Below are 16,743 nucleotides of genomic sequence, written 5' to 3'. Positions count from 1 at the left end.
ATTCCCATTTTGAGAGTTTTGAATGAAAAGAGATTAACATTTTTCCTAGTGTTTTTTTTTTTTTTCTTCCAAAAAATGCTTTTTCCTTCCTAAAAGGGCAAGGTGAAATTGGTTTTAAATATTCAGTTATCTATCTGGAATGTTTCATTTCTTCCCCCTCACTTTTTTGCTAAAGTCTAGTCCCAGGGATTTCTGTGACCAGACCTGTTTCTCTTCTGTTTTTGTATTTCATTGCTTGGTAGCACTGAGGGTATCGTATAGACCGTTCAAGGTATTTAGTGTGGCATGGTGAACCATACTGAGCACAGCAACCATGGCATGAGTTTTATTGCCTAATCTATGTGAAAAAATATTTCAACGAACATTGAAGAAGTCACAAACCCCAATAACTTTAACATTAACACACAGCATGGGGGCAGGAGGACATCTTCCATAGACGCTGAACTAAAATGCTCATGGCAGCTGTGCGCTGAATCCTTCTTTCAGTCATCCAGCTGGAGAACCGAATTGCCTCTGCTGATCTCAGTGGAGATTGCTGGATGTCTCTGAGAAGAGCATCTGCTGTGGTGTAGCCACAGAGGAAGAGGTGTCCGTGCCCTGCGCTTGCTGCCGAGGTGTAGTTCAGTTGCACTGCAAGCGACTTCCTAGCGTTCCTTGGAGCTTTGATTAACGTGAGTGAATTAACTCACTTCCAGCATGGGCTGGGTTTTGAAGCAAGTGACTTGACTTTTCTGTTTTGAAAGGTGGTCCGTGACAAGTGGTGATATTTGAGAGAAGCGGCAGCATGCTGCTTGAATTTTGTGTGTGCATCTGAGTTACCTGGTGCAACGGAATTAATCACTTCCTAGGGTTTCATTAAAAATCCATAACTGTAATTGGTTACTGTATTTTAATTACTTCACTCCCTTTTCTTTGTCTGATGCGCCATCACTTTTCCATCCTCATTCTGCTTTTTGACTGTTTTAGGATGTCCCTTCCAGCACCTACATGCTTTGGGGCCTGTTGCTCGGTGGTTTGTAGCACACCGTCGAGCTCCAGGGCATGCAGCCGCTGCAAGGCAAAGGCATTCTGAGCCCGTCAGAGCAGAGAGCCTGTGATGAGAGCATCACAGGGCGTGCATGTACGTGGTGAGTGGGGGATGCTCGGGGACTTCCTTGGTAGGCTACTAAGTTACCGAGAAGCGGGGATCTGCTGGAAGGGAGAGGAGAGTCGTGGGGCTTTTCGAGATTAATCACCGAGCTATGCTGCGGGAAAAGAAGAGAAAGAGAGAAGCGTGTTTGAGCGCAGAAGGGGTGAACAACTGAGCAAGAGAGGGCACAGGTGCAGAGAGACGAAAGGAGTGAAGGTCTCTTGAGGGGTGAGTAAGGTTGGGCCAGCTGGTCTCAGGTTTGGGGCAGCTCTAAGAGACGGGCAGTGGATTGGTAGGAGGTCGGACCGAGCCCTGTTCTCCATCTTACCCACACACAGTGCTGGTTCCTGTGCAGCCAGACACAACCCTGTTGCTGGAGCCCGTTTGTAACTAGTTTCTTTCTCTCCATTTGCAGAAGCGGAAGAGCTCTACCAGAAGAGAGTTTTAACTATCACAGGAATCTGTGTTGCCTTGCTTGTGGTGGGCATCGTCTGTGTGGTAGCTTACTGTAAAACCAAGTGAGTATGGGTGGCTATCAGACAATAACTGGCCAGAGGTTGCTGAGTGGTAGTGTTCATGCTTCACGCTGTCATGCTTTTCACCCAAATGCTATTTTACGGAGACACTGTGCTGTGATATTCCCAGGAAGGTCTCTTGAAGGAGGCCAGTGAAGCCATCTACCAGGCTGTGTCTGAGCAGGATGTTTTCCTGGGACCATTTACTTATGCCCTGAATCAGCATCGTTTCGCCCAGGCAGGTGATGCTGTGTTACCGGGAAAAGCTGGCCTCCAAGCCAGCAGCTCATCTCCTGACAGCAGAAGCAGACTGGGCTGTTGTTCAGGAGCTGCTGCCTCAGCTATGTACGTTTTGGGGACTTTCAGAGCAATCTTGATGGAATAAGAGTCTCTTGGGGTCCTCTTTTAAGGCCAGCCTTCCCTGCCTGGACAGCACCTTACTTAGCCGGCACCTCACCTCAGTTCAGGGTGCCCCCAGGAGATGGCGGGTCTTGTGGAGCGGGTGCCCTGACAGGGGCACGTGTAGGCTTTGCCACCTTGTGCTTAATGCAGGACAGGTCAAGTGCATTGCCACCAAGGCCAAGCCAGGACCCGCTTCCCCTCTTCCTGCTTTTCTCCTCCGCTCCCAGTGCCACGGTGCACATGGGTCCACTGCATTGTGCTTGGCCTTGTCTTGCGAAACAGGACCCTGGACCCAGATTCCCAAACTGCCCACGATGAGAAACGTTCACCTTTTTTTGAAGAAGCAGCAGAAGGTGGCAAATGTTGAATGCGTTGTTTCTTCCTGTTTGCAGCTTTCCACAAACAACATTGAAAAATCAAGTGTGTCCGAGACTTGCCTTCTCTATCATCTGCGCCCCCCAGGTGTCTCAGAGGGCAGGCCCCCATGAGATAGGTCTTCCTAATAGATTTTTTTCCTTTCTGTTTTAAAGGAAACAAAGAAAACAAATGCATAATCATTTACGGCAGAACATGTGCCCTGCCCATCAGAACAGGAGCCTTGCAAATGGGCCAAGCCATCCACGTTTGGATCCTGAGGAAATCCAAATGGCTGACGTAAGACTTTTTGTCTCCATCTCCCTGCATGTTACTGAGTGCCTGTTTTCTGCCAAGGGTTTGACGTGGATGTGTATGCTTACACACCTGTGTGCAGAGTGAGGAGCAAAACACTAACAAACTTGAACAAAAAGATGAGATTCTGCATAGAAACATTTCCAAAACCAACATCTGAAGGGAAATTTTACTTTGAAGATCAGGATGAGACTAGGGCACTTGGGACAGGCTTGTTTTGGTGAATCAAGCGTGGTCCTCTTTTCCCCTAAGAGAGATGTTCACGATGTTTCCTGTTTATTAAACTGTCCTGTTAAGCCCCACTTTGCAGCATGACAAATGTGATCGGCGTGGCGGTGGCCAGAGCCGCCGCGGTGACCATGTCACACTGAAGCATGTCGTGGTGGTCTGGTCAGCACCACGTTAGCCCCCCTGACCGTACCAAGAGTTGCCTGGGCAAGGTGGGATGTCCTGGTGTGGTGTCAGCATCACACCAATGAGGACGATCTAAGAATTTAGGACCAGATCCAGAAGGGTGGTTCAGCCACTCTCATGACTTCAGTCACATGAGATTCCCATCAAACTCCGTGAACTCAATTGGACTGTCAGTGTGCTTAGGTGCCTCGCTGGACCAAGACATTGAAAGGGGTCAGGAAAAGGGAGGCAGGAGACAAAGCCAAACGAAAAGAAGTACTGATGGAAATGAGTACAATGAATCAGTTACGGGCGCTGCTGGATCACCCTTTGGATGTTAATTGAATCCCAGCCATGAAGGAAGAGGGAAAGGAAATTTTTAAGAACCACAGCCCTCTGGCTGCAAAGTATTGACTCCCCCAGAGAGCTTAGTGTCCCTGTGAAAAGCAGTGCTTCTTGTTAGATGGAGCAATATCTCAGCATAAATATTTGGATTACACCTGGCGTTTCTGTAGGTCTCGTATCTCCGACAGATCTCACGTGGTTGTCTTTTTGCTGGTGCTCTGTTGGGTGTATAACCTCCCATAAGCGGAGATGCTTTTCTGCTCAGTAGCTACACGTGGTATACCACTGTCCTCAGGGTGACCCCGTGGCTCTTCATACCCTTCTGCAGTCCCCGTGCCACGTCCCTTCTTCAAAGTGTTCAAAGTGCAAGGGCGGAGAAGAGAGAAGAGCCTCCAGCGTCCTTGTCTCTTTCCATGGGGCGCGGAGCTGCCGGGTTCTCTCAGTCGTCATCTGATTTCACCAGAAATGATCAAGTCAGACGAATTTGGCTGTGACAGCATTGGCAAGCTGGTAGCTGATCTGTGTGATTCTTCCTGTTTTACAGTATATTTCTAAGAACGTTTCTGCCACTGAGCATGTGATCCGAAGGGAAACCGAGACAACCTTTTCGGGAAGTCACTCCTGCTCCCCGTCTCATCACTGCTCCACAGCCACTCCAACATCCAGCCAGAGGTGATGTATGCCATTTTCCCCCGAACTTTCTCCTACTCTTTGCCTTAGGATGCTGTGAGGTTCAAAGCTAGCAAAAGGTTTTCTTTCACCTCCCTTTCTGTTTTTACTTGATGTTTGGCACTACGCCGGCATACAGGCCATATTGACGCTGTGGGCTCCACAGCGAGTTAGTGAGAGCTGTGGAAAGGTGTGATCCTTGACATGCAGCAAGTTGCCGGCAGGAACCTGCAGCGCTGACATAGCTGGAAACTAGGAGGAAATTAAGTTGTGCTTTCATGCTTTGCACAGATACAAACGGGAGGATGCATGTAGGAAAGGTTTTGCAAGTTGTGGTTGCAACCACACTGGACACCTGCAATCATTCATTAAGCACACACAGGTTATTTGTTTCATGCTTGGTATATTCAGAATATATTTGCCTTGTGAAAGGCAAAGTACACAAAATACCACAAACTGTCTTGACCAGTTCCTCAAAGTTAGGGTTTGACTTGGGAGTCAAAGTTTTTCACCAGAGAAAACCCTCCTGTGCAGTTTATCACAGTCCAGAAAGTTGCGTTAGAATCTCAGCCTCTGAGGTGGTGGCACCTCTTTCACTGGAAGTCTTGCTGAAGATCTCAGGAAAACTGGGTCTAGCAGAAAAGTACCAGTAATTCTTGGTACACAGGCAGAGGCATAATTTTTTTTACATTTCAACATAGCCATCGGGGGAAGAGCAGCATGGCTTGGAAGCCGAAGTTCTCGTGGTTTGTGAGAGCATTTAAATTGCAGATGGAACTTTCCTATTTTTATGATGTCCAGAAAAGTCCTTCAAATGCTCTAGAAAAAAGTCCTGTGCTGTTTCAAGTTTGCATGTTCAGGTTCTTCTTCTTACACAGCTCTTGTGCTTCTTCCAGTAAGTGGTGGTGTTTCCCTAGGAGAGAACTTGCTTTTGAAAGGTGACAGTGAGGTGCAGGGCGGCCATATCTACAGCCTGTCAATGATGTATAGATCACATTGCATTGAATCTATAAAGCAAAAGATGTCCCAGCTTATTTACTTCATCGGTCTGATGTGTTTGCCTCCCTTCGTCCAGGAAGCAATGAATCCTTTCAGCTAAAGCTCAAAGATGGCCCCTGGCAGGTTTCTTCAGGGTTCAGGCATTCATCAGGGATGAGCAAGTGCTCTCGGTGTACAATGCGTCAGATCAACTTCAGATACTGAACGTAGGTTTTCAGGTGAATTCCGCCTCAGATTCCTCTGGCTAGACCTCCAACAGGTAGAGAGGGAGCCAAGAATGACTTTCTGGGCTGGAAATTACTACCTTTGTCCAGGGAAGTCCTACCCCTGGTGAGCTAGACAGTGTGTTTTCCAGTTTTTTTTTTTTTATTAATTCATACGCTGCAGCCCAACCCAGGCTATCTGTGTGCAAGCTTGAGCCAGGTGCACAGAGGCTCCTGTGCCGGCAGAGCTGCGCCTTGCTGGCCTTCCATGCTCACTTCAAAGTCCTGGGACCCCAGGGCCATCTCTGGGCGCCTCCTGAAGATGCAGAGGTGTGCCTGGAGGGCAGCAATAACACATGACAGCTGTGGGGAGGCACCTACCTTGCCTAGCCTCTGGTCCTGGCTACCTGCCACCTAATCTTCCTGAGTCAAGTGCAGTGAGCAGGTGTTTCTTGAAGTCATGCCAGAGGCAAAGTACTGGCATAATCAGGCTCTATTTTACTCGATCAGCGCCTCTAATGAGGACGCCATTTGAAGTTATAAATGAGTGTGGTGGTTGCAGACGAGCATGTGCCTGGAGCCATCAATAATTAACAAGTTCTTGGGAAGTCTTAATGAGGCCTGCTCTCCTCTGCAAACCCCCACCCAAAATCCTCTGCCGGCACAGCTCCACCTGGTGCAGTTTGGGAGTCCAGAGCTGTTGCTCTAATGGATCGCATGTTTCTGATATGGAGAGGGGTCAGCCTGGTGGCCGTGACGTGAGTGGGACCCCTGGTGTGCCCATGGTCCCAGTGAGTCCTTGCGGGGTATCTTCTTTGCACCAAGACTAGGGCAGGTGGAGCTCCAAGTGCTCAGCAAGGTCTGGACAACACATGATAGGTTTTGTCTAGCACCTTGAAAGTGTTTTGCCACCAAAATCTTTTATAAGCCAGTGGAAAATGAACATCTAGATCTACCTTTGGTATGCTTTTCTCTGCTGCTGATGAAGTAATTTTGAGTGTTTTTTTTCTGGGTCCTTTCTGGTAGCATTTCTGATGGGTCTGTCACTTGGCAATGCAGATGGCACATTTGAAGATCCTTTGCGGATTTGCCTTGGCACGGCCGGTGCATTGCTCCACACCCAGAACACTTTGCAAGCACAAAGCAGAGTTGCCCTGGCCTCCCTCCAGAGGCTGTCCTGTCCTGTCCCCAGCTGTCAGGAGGTGGTGTGATAGTTAGCCCGTATACACCAATTTGTCTTTCTTTACGCTCTCGATCATATCTCCAAGAAGTAGTAAAGAAAGGTAAATCAAAGGCAAGGTTGGGAAGCTGGGCATCCCTGGCCAGTTGTGTCCTAGTGAGAGAGAGGAGGGGACACCAGTGCAGAAAAGAGTGTGAGCTGTGCCTGCATGCAGCTCTTTGGAGAAGACCTTGGTGGGGGTTCCTTGCTCACTGTCCATATGGGGTTTGGTCCACAGACATGAAAGCCACACCTGGAGCTTGGAGCGGACGGAGAGCCTGACTTCAGATTCCCAGTCTGGGATAATGCTGTCCTCGGTGGGAACCAGTAAATGCAACAGCCCTGCGTGCGTGGAGGCACGGGCTCGCCGCGGGGCCGCCTTCTGCATTGAGGACTCGCGGAGGCCCATGACGCAGTATCGTGACTCAGTGGATTCTCTGCGGGACTCACCGCACAGCGAGAGGTCAGACCCCACTGCTTGGTGCCGCCCTGGCACAGCAGAGGCGAGCTGTGCCCTCTGTGCCAGACACAAAAATGTTTGCCTCTGCCCAGCCCTAGAGCAGCAGTCCTGTGGTAGCACTGGAGAAACTCCAGCTCTGGTCCTACCAGCGGAAGCCACTACCCCAGGAGACCACTCTGGTAGGGGCAGCAGCAAGCACTTGCACCCTGCTCACCTGGTGGCAAAGTAGGTTTGGAGCACAGGAATGAGAGGAGCGGACTATACCTTGCTGCAGTCAGCAACTGGTGAAGAAAAACTGTCTGAGAGCACCAGCTTGGTGGGCTGGCAGCTCAAGCAGAGTCTGGCCCTCAGATACATGTGGAAAAGATGTGCATCTTCAGCATAGTCCTGGGTGGCCCGGGGTGCCGTATGTGGGCACAGCCTTGGGACAGGGTTCTGCGTGACCCAGCCTTCAGGGGAAAGCATCTGCAGAGCTGAGACACCATCAGCCAGTGCGAGGCAGCAACAGTCATCCCTTCCCGGGTCTGGTTCCTCATGGTGCAGAAGCACGTCTCCAGCCTTGCTCCAGTCCTTTGTGGGTAGCTGTGGGCAACTCTGGGTGGCCACGTGGCCACTTTCAGGCAGTTACCCTTCAAGGCAGTGGGACTTGTCCATAAGGAAGAGGAGATAAGCAGCATTACTTGCTCTCTCATTCCCGTCCCCCCGTCCACTCAGGCAGGCTGACCCAGCTCCTACGGAGGTCTCATACTTCACAAGACGCACGGGTAAAAAAGCGCCGGATGAGGCAGGGAGCCGGGGCAGCCTGAAACGAGTGAGATGACACCAATTGGGACTATCGAGAGGAAATGAAATCTGCTCCTTAGAAAGAAGTGATGCCAAAGGAAGGGCTGTTTGGAGAGGGGCTAGACCAGACGTGAGTTGCCGCACTGACGTTGCCACTAGAGTAGATGTAAGGGGTAGATGCCTTTTTGAGACGCAAGATTTTTGCTCAGTCAGAGGAAGCAATGCCCAGGCTTTCCTCATCTGTGGCCTGAGGAGGGGGAGGGCATTTCAGGGACCTTCCTTGGAGACAAGCCTGGCAGCTCCAGGGGGAACAGAAAAGCAGCTGGCAGGCAGACGAGAGGGAGGGAAGTCTTGACTCAGCCTGCTGGCAGATGCTGCAAGGTTTGCAGCAATGCGGGGTGGGAATTGCATACCGAGTCCCTGGGGAGAGGCACTCCTGGGATGCGTGGTGCACAGCGCCCAAGCGCCCACCGAAGGCAGCAGCTCCTCCTCCCTCAGCACGGCGGTGCGAGGTCCCTCCACCTGGTCCCCCGCGAGATGCCGAGCTCCAGGACCAGGCGCACTTGGGACTTCATGGGTCCCTGCGCCAGGTGTTCGGCAGAGCGCAGGCACAGCTGGAGGTTTGCGGGGTTGTGCAGTGTCCAAACAGAGGTGTTACTTCTTTCAGGTATGTGTCGGCCCTGACCACACCAGCACGCCTGTCGCCTGTTGACTTCCACTACTCGATGGCCACACAGGTGCCCACTTTCGAGATCACCTCCCCCAACTCGGCGCACGCCGTCTCCCTGCCGCCGGCGGCCCCCATCAGTTTCCGCGTGGAGGAACAGCAGCCCCTCCTGCGGCGGTACCAGCTCCCCTTCCAGGACACGCAGAGGTACGACAGCTACTACCAAAGGAAGACCTACCTAAACGACAGCATGGGGAGCCTGCCCTCCAGCCCCTTCCGCATCACGGAGGACGACGAGTACGAGACGACGCAGGAGTACGTCACAGCGCTAGAGCAGCCAAAGAAAACAGCCAGCAGCAACAGACGGTGGAAAAAATCCAAACTGAACGGGCACGTCCCTCACAGAGCCAGAGCCGTCCGGGACTCCTTCTCCTTGAGCAGCGCCTCTTACAGCGAGTCTGACGAGGAGCTGGTGGCCGAGAGCACCCCTTTCCTAAGCACTCAGAACAATGAGGCGGCGCACACAGAGTCGCCCCCGCTCCACCGGCCGGGCGACAGCCGGACTCACTACTCCTGCGGCAGACACAGCGCGCACACGGAGAGCGGGCGCAGCAGCCTGGCGCACGCGACGCCCAAACCGGACCCGCATCCTCTCTAGGCACCTCCCAGACTCGCGCGCCCGCAGACGTAACCCGCATGGAGGAGGCCGAGGAGGGAGGCGAGACACAACAAAACAAAAATAAATATTTTTATTTTATATAAAAGAGGGAAAAAAATATAACAAATAAAATGTTTTATTTTCATTTTAGCAAAGTTGTCTTATAATAGCTAACGGCAATGACTTTTTTATAGGGAATCTCTATTTATATGTAATGTCTTGATTTACAGCTTCCAAGAAAAAAAAAAGTAAAAAAAAGAAAAAAAAAAAGAAGAAGAAAAGAAAACAAACAATAAAGTTAAAAAAAAAAAGTGGGCCAATTTTTGACTACTTAAAAATAGAAAACAAAACTATCGTGGTGCCTTTTGCTGTATGCTAGTGCTGGGATTCATGCCGAGGATTCTGTTTCAGTAGCATTTTTAAGATCATAGATTTTTGTTTGGGAGACAACCTGTCACAAGGGCGCTCTTCCGCTGGAAGAAAACAGCCTCACCACTTTGCCCCGTACCCCGCTATTAATGATCTTATTCTTTAAGGTATCATTTAAACACACAGTTGGGACATGAGTGGGAGCATTTCCATTATCATGTCTAATGGGGATCTGTCTTGCCCTATGAAATACTTGTATTTTCGCTTAAATCAGGAGAAAAAGAAGCCCAACAGCACCATACTGAAATGCAGAAATAATGTTTCTTCTGCCACACAGGTAGGAAGAGAAAAAGAAATCGCGCAGCAGCAGCAGCCCTTACAATATAGCTCTCAACCTTTGGCCATTTCACCCGTGGGTCTGAAGTTGGGTCGGCACAGGTTTGTAGTCCAACAGGGCAGACACCCACACGAACGTGGTGAGCAGTACCCCGTTACGTACGGTTGCATCCAGTTCACTGAAGCCAGCCCTGGCAGGCAGACGGCACTGCGCCGTGGTCCCAACAGGGCGGTCTCCATTCAGCTGCGGCGCCCCGTGGCTGCATTGCCATACCGGTGCCGTGCTGGCCGCGGCGTCCCCTTGACCGTGCGGTGTAGCCGCGGTGCGGCGTTGGCCGTGGCGCCCTGTGCTGCAGTGCCGTAGGGCTGCCGGGGCTGTGCCGTCCTGCATGCTGTGCTCGGCCGCGGTTCAGGCGACACTGGGAGGACACCCGGAGTGCGGCCCTGCGACGCAGCACGGCCGCGGCTCGCCCTGGACGCCGAGCCAGAGAGCTGCCGGCCGTGCTGCCCCAGGGTTTGGCAGGAGCCCGAGCACTTTTGGCCCCGCTTATCGCCCCTGCATTGGGCAGGGGGGGCCCTGGGTGGGGCAGCCCAGTGAGCGGATTCCTCTGTACTGCCGTGCCGTGTATTGTAATTGTGTCACCGTCACGTCCTGCCATCGATGATGGACGTCATGTTTCCGAACTCGGAGCAGCTCTGGCCATTGGCTCTGTGGCGCAAAGAGACAGTCCTGCGTGTCCAGGCGGCAGAGCATCCCCCATGGAAGTGCCCCTCTCTCCTCAGTTCTCTGCAGCAAACCTGTTTACATTGTAGCCTGACTTTTTTCTTTTTATATTTTTACTTCTGCATGTCCTTTGCATTTCAGATACTGTAGATTGGATGCATGGTGAAGCTGTGACTGAGAAGATAATACAACAATTGACAGTGTATTTCATTTAACTTTTAGCAATAAAGTAACTAAACCCTCTATTCCTCACCCATGATGGGGTCAGATAGAAAACTCTGCTAATTTGTCATAAGATGATTGTCAAAGTTTGCTCTGGATTGTCTGAATGTCAGAACTCTCGACTGTTTAACACTTGAACATTTTTTATATTATAAATAAAATAAGAAACAACAAGCTGTGGGCTGCATTTATCTCAGGCAATCTGGGGGGCAAATGGGGAGCTGTGACAGGTACCATACACAGAATCACGGACTGGTTGAGGTTGGAAGAGACTTCTGGACGTCATCTGGTCTGACTCCCCTGCTCAACGCTAGTTGCCCAGGATGGTGCCCAGTCAGGTTTTGAGTATCTCCAGGGATGGTGACACAACAACTTCTTTGGGCAACCTCTGCCAGTGCTTGTTAGCCTCAAAGCAAAAAAAGTGTCTTCTTGTGTTCACACTGAATTCCCTATTTTTTAATTTGTGCCCATTGCCTCTTGTCCTGTCACTGGACACAACGGAGAAGAGTCCAGCTGCCTCTTCTTCATTCCCTCCCATCAGGTACTTATACACAAGGATAAGATCCCCCTGAGCCTTCTCTTCTGCAGGCTGACCAGTCCCAGCTCTCTCAGCCTCTCCACATATGAACGATGGTCTGGTTCCATAAACAACTTTATGCCCCTAGAGATCCAGAGGTGGATGTTTTTCTACCTGGTATGGACGTTTGACCTTCACTGCAGGGCTTAGGCGTGGAGGCTCACTGAGGTGAGTGGATGCCACATGTGTCCTGAGGGGATGCCATTCCTTCTCCACCTGCAGTCCGGGAGATCCCCCTTCACCCCACACGTGGAAGCTGTCTGTTGTGCCAAGAAAGGCCAAGATGCATGGCATGAGCTTCGCATGCTGGCACTGATTCTTATGTTTGAAGTAGAGTGGAGATGTGTTGGGTCCAGTTCTGCAAGTGCTGTGCCACCATGCAACATCTGCCCACCCACAAAATAGGTTCCTTCTTCAGTTCTTCCATGGCAAGTCTGTGTCTCTGGGTACCCCTCATGTAGAGAAATCACTGAGAATACGGTGTATTCACAGTACGCACAGTTCCTGCGGTTGCACCCATAGCTCAGTCTAGTGGGGACCCCACTGACTTGTTCCTGCTCAGTGAGATGAATAGGTGCCAAAAAGTCCCAGCTGAACTCACCTAGTAGGAGAGGGATCTGCTATAGAGTGGTCTGAGTCAACCCCATAGGAATGCACAGAGGCATGAGAGAACTCCCCGGTCCTCACAATGATGCCCATGATGAAGGCCAGCCTAAGCACACCCACAGCCTGGGCTTCTTCTGTTCCAACACGCTCAAGATGTCCGTTGCCTTGGAGCTGACGTGACTGGGTCACAGGCCACCCCTAACATCCATCATACATGCTGTGGGGACTCCAGCCAGATCAGAGGGCTCATCACTTCCCCCTGAATAAAGACATCTCAACAATGATTTCCCAAAAAGTGAGAGGCTAAAGGACCCTGCCCTCCTGCCGAGGGGCCCATGTGACCCAAGAGCAACGTGCAAAGGAGGTCTTAAATATCTAGGACTGGGGATAAAGGCGGTAGGGTCAAGTCCTGATTTGGGTGACATTTGCCACGTAACTTTTGGACACACCATGTCCCACTTCTGCACAGCCCCAGGCCCTGGTGGGTGAAAGCAGCAGTACCATGCAGCTCTCCTCCCTCCCGTTACTCTTGGGACAGGCTGTGACTCCCCATTGACTTTGGTCCCCCAACTTATCTCCTCCAGCAACTCTTGGAGTGTGGCGGGATGGACGGGGACAGGCGAAAAGCAGCTGCCCCCTGGAAGGTACACGTGTGGGAGGCCACCAAGGGTGAAGATCCCTGGGGGAACCAGCCACATAGAAGAGAGAGATGAGGGGCCTTTGAGTTTCCAAAGAAAACCCATCTCCCTGTCTGGCTCTCCTCAGCGTCTGTTCATGGAGAAGTCCAACTGGGGCCGTCAGAGCAGAATCCGTATTACAAGAGGGCTGCAGCTCTTGGGCTTCCTGATGCCACGCTCTGGGCTGGGGTGCAGAGCGACGGTGTGGACGAACCTTGGTGTGTGCTCAGTGCAGCTGACCCACACCAGGCATCACCACCGCGGTCTGCTCTCTGGGGCCCTTGGAAAGGAGCTGCGGGTTTGCCCAGCGCTGCTGCCTGTGACAGGGGGATGTTTCACTGCTCCGTGTTTTGCAGGGATCTGTGATGCTCTGCATCTGCTGAGACACCGCTAGCTCTGAGCCATGGCAGCCTCATGATTTCTTGTGGTGATTTCTTGCCCCTTGATTCCCATAACTGTGTTCTATATTTGGAGGCAGTTACAGCACTTCAATTTTCTTTCCAATTGCCTCTGAAGGAAGCCTGTATCTCTCTCCTTTTTTCCCTGTCTGGTTTATTTTTAGACCCCTCATTTCCAGCCATGTGTGTTCCTAGGGTTTGGCCGTAAATATTTTACAGCAATTTTCACAGGTCGGGGGAGCCACCGAAGCCTCCTGCCAGCTCTGCTCCGCGTGTGCGATGCCTTTGCTGCCCTTCCCAGAGGGGCAGGAATTGTTCCATTGACACAGATGGGGTGACGCAGGCAGGAGAGGGTCCTGTCTTTGGGATTGCAGTGCCTCACCCCCAGAAAAAGCCCCTCTCAAATGAATTTGGTGTCAGGTTGTGTCCAGAGAAGAAGGGTCCTGACAGGGAGCCAGCACTGTCAGGGAATGCTGTCTGAGACCCGGAGCAGCCGTGCTGCCTGCTGGAGGGCCTGGCACAGGCTGGGCTGGGCCAGAAAGTGCATTTTGGTACCTGCAGGAGGAGAAAAAGTTCCTCTGAGATGCTGCTCTTCTCTCTTAGTGGTGCACGGCTGAGTCCTTCACCTCCAGGGAGGGAAAAAGAGAGAAAGAAAGCATTTTCTTCTTGGTCACAAGCTGAGGCTGCGGGTTGGTCAAACAAGGCTTTTTTGGGTGTTCTGAATGCTTTCTTGTAGGTAAGACTCTCACCACATCTGTGTATGCACCCAGATTGGTACTTGCGCATCAGGGCGAGCTGCTGGTTGTCAATAAGTGCAAATTTAACCCTCTTAGCTGTCTTGCCAAAGGCTGCTTGATGCCAGCTGCCACCCCTTTCCACACCCATTGGGGGGTGAGTCTCACGGCGCTGAAGTCCTTCCCTGGTGCCCAGAGGAGACTTTGGGCTTTTCCCTGCGATTTACTCGTGGCCGAGCACTGGCACATTCAACATGGGGGACTGAGCTGCTCTTGGTGGCTTCCTCAAACACACTGGAGGTGTTGGTGCCTGCTGGAGGGGATGGTCAGAAAGGACAGGCTGAGGTACAGAATATTACCTGGGATTTTGGAGAGCAAGAGTTGGGCCTGGCTTTCCCCCAGGCTTCCGCTGTGAGTCTGGGCACCAGACGCTTCATGTGAGTAGCAGGATCTTGGACCCCTTCAGTGCTAGGGGTCTGTACAGTACCTGACACAGCAAAGCAGATGACGCCTTGGAGAAACAGCCATGACAGCCAATGGAGCCATGGGCTCCTCTGGGAACAGTTCCCAGAACATCTCCAACCACCAATGCGGATGTTGTTATCTTTCACCTCCCATAAACCTCCAGGCTGCGTGTGGACAGATAGATCTGGGTGGCACCAGACGGAGAGAAGAGTTACCTCGGTGTGTTGCCAAAGCAGCCCATCTGTCCGCACCTGCTTCACAGGTGAGCCACCCGTCCAAAGCCACAGGCAGGCCAGTGCTTTCAGCACGCGGGAGGATGGGTGGGCTGCTACCCCGCTCGCGGAAAGGCACTCCAATTTTCTGGCGCTGTCTGTCCATAGGAACATGGCTTTCATGAGGCGGGCGCTGGTGGAGATCCGTTCCAGCCTGGCCGTCTAGTACCACAAAGTCTGGGACCAAACCCACCACACAGCAGAACTGCACTTCAGACCAATTCTCTTTACCAACAGATTCAGCTTTATTGTTATTCTTTTTTACATGATTCTTAGTGCATCATTTCAAATAAACTATCAAACTGTACAAAGTAACAGGGGTAAAAGAAGAGGTGACAAAGTTGGGCAGAGGTTTTTAGTGTCATGAACCATCATGGAAAACAGTAGTCCACAGGCTCTCAAACATTAAAGGTCCAAACAAATCTTGTTTTGTTTGTTTAAAAAAATGCTGCAAAATATAAACTATAAATGACCGTAATTAGCAGCTACAAGATCCTTCAAAACTGGAACTTGATTACTGTGAATGCACCTAGGGAAAAAGTGAAGCAATCTGAGATAAAAGAACAAAACCAAAGAGTGAAATAAATAAATAAAGTGTGGGAGGACAGTCGTGGCATTGAAATGCAGAGGAATCACTTCTAGTACAACAGTAAATCATTGGACCACAGACAGCAGAAAGGAACAGAAACACAATTCCCCGCTTAAAAGAGTATAGCGTGTGCATCGCAAAATGGAGGAAGGTCAACACTGATGGGCAGGTGGGATGTCTCCTGCACAGAAAGGTTCAGCTGGATCTGAAGCACAGCTTCAACTGCGCCTCGAACCCAAAGTGGCAGGCACCGCGGATGCTAACGAAGCAGCCACTTGGCCAGTTTGTCTGAACAAGCAGGAACAGGAGAGCGATGTTTCGCAGCAAAGTCAGGTGGGATTTCCATTCGAGTAAAAAAAGGAGCGGGGGAAAAAAAAAAAAGATACATAGGCTACTGCATTTTTTAAAACATTTTGGTGGGCTGGTCAGACCCTCCATGGTCCCTAGTGTCTTCCCCAGGCAGCTTGCCTTCACTTGCACACTGAGGTTAAAAACCCACATTAAAGTTTCCTTATATATATATATTTATTTATATATATTCATATGTATATATATATATATATAAAAAGGATAAGGTGACAGAGGGCACTTCAGGCCTCTCTTGCTGTGGGCAGATGAGGTTCCCACATGCCGTGCTGAAGACGCCTCTCGCTCGGTCAGTGACTAGCTCATGATAGCCTGTCCTGTCGCGACGTGCTGAAGGGTGCTCCTCTCGGAGGAGGGAGGTGCTCCCTGCCACTCTGTGCCCTTCTCTGGAAGCGCTGGTGATACCACAGACCGTCGTCTCGGCTGAGTTTCCTGCCCCTGCTGGGAACTATGGACATGAACCTGTGGGGACGCCAGGGAGAGAAGGAGGATGAGAGAGAGGGCTGGTGGAGAAAAGAGCAACCTGGCCCTCGGAGAACCAGCGTATCCCTTTGCTGTGCAGGCTGTGGTAGGAGGGAAAGAAAAGCCACTGGTGCTGTTGGGGATGGAGATGGCATGTCTATGATGCTGAAATGCCAGAGCGTTGCCAGAGAGTGTCAACTAAAGCTTCTTTGATTTCTTCCACTAGAGCAAACACCGTGTGATACATGTCTACGGTTTTGCTTCTGTAATTTCCTAGGTAAAATTGTGCTCATCAATCTAGTCCAGGAGCGCAAAGCATCGCCGGTTCATCCCCCCTGTGCATGCATTCCTTGTTAAGTGTTCTGCTCTAAAATGTCCTTTTCTGCCTTACAGCTGATGGACATGTGCCCCTGGCTCAAGGATGGGCTTGAATGCGTCTTCCGCAAAGCGATGTCGTCAGCTTCCACCTTGAAGAAACTGGTTTCAATTCTCTCCAGGTCATCTGTCCCAACTTTTATCTTCATGCACAGCAGGTTGATATATGTCTCATAGCGGCTCTTCTGCAGGGAAAGAGGGAACAGAGAGCCTGGAGAATGAACAGGAGCCTGAACAGAGAACAGGAACGGGCCGGGCATGCATGGAAAGCAGAGGCAATGCCATCTGCTACTGCAGGAAAACCGAACCTATATAGTCAGGATCCCACTCATCATACCCAACAAGTACTGTTTAACCACAGCACAATGCCTGGTCTATGCAAAGCCTGCAAAGAGGGATCAACCTATTGCGGAAAGGGTTGTGGGGAAAGGGGAGGGTTGTGCAAGACTCTCCAGTTGCT

General features: G+C 51.0%; 2 protein-coding genes across 7 annotated transcripts in view; one reads left to right on the top strand and one right to left on the bottom strand.

The window, feature by feature from the left end:
- Positions 1-10,918, top strand: part of NRG2 (neuregulin 2) — a 136,573-nt gene extending 125,655 nt beyond the window's left edge. For all 5 annotated transcript variants that reach the window (XM_054217389.1, XM_054217390.1, XM_054217388.1 and 2 more), the window contains 5 exons: positions 1,545-1,647; positions 2,577-2,700; positions 3,998-4,125; positions 6,782-7,006; positions 8,454-10,918. In XM_054217389.1, the coding sequence (XP_054073364.1) occupies positions 1,545-1,647; positions 2,577-2,700; positions 3,998-4,125; positions 6,782-7,006; positions 8,454-9,111 (1,238 nt within the window). In that variant the 3' untranslated portion in view covers positions 9,112-10,918. The remainder of the gene's footprint in view (positions 1-1,544; positions 1,648-2,576; positions 2,701-3,997; positions 4,126-6,781; positions 7,007-8,453) is intronic.
- A 3,858-nt stretch (positions 10,919-14,776) lies between these two features.
- PSD2 (pleckstrin and Sec7 domain containing 2) overlaps positions 14,777-16,743 on the bottom strand; it is a 45,125-nt gene continuing 43,158 nt past the window's right edge. For both annotated transcript variants that reach the window (XM_054217854.1, XM_054217855.1), the window contains one exon: positions 14,777-16,468. In XM_054217854.1, coding sequence (XP_054073829.1) covers positions 16,262-16,468 — 207 coding nt within the window. In that variant the 3' untranslated portion in view covers positions 14,777-16,261. The remainder of the gene's footprint in view (positions 16,469-16,743) is intronic.

This window comes from Rissa tridactyla, chromosome 11 (genome assembly GCF_028500815.1).
Source record: "Rissa tridactyla isolate bRisTri1 chromosome 11, bRisTri1.patW.cur.20221130, whole genome shotgun sequence".
Taxonomy (NCBI): Eukaryota; Metazoa; Chordata; class Aves; order Charadriiformes; family Laridae; genus Rissa; species Rissa tridactyla.
This window is presented reverse-complemented; position numbering and strand designations above follow the sequence as displayed.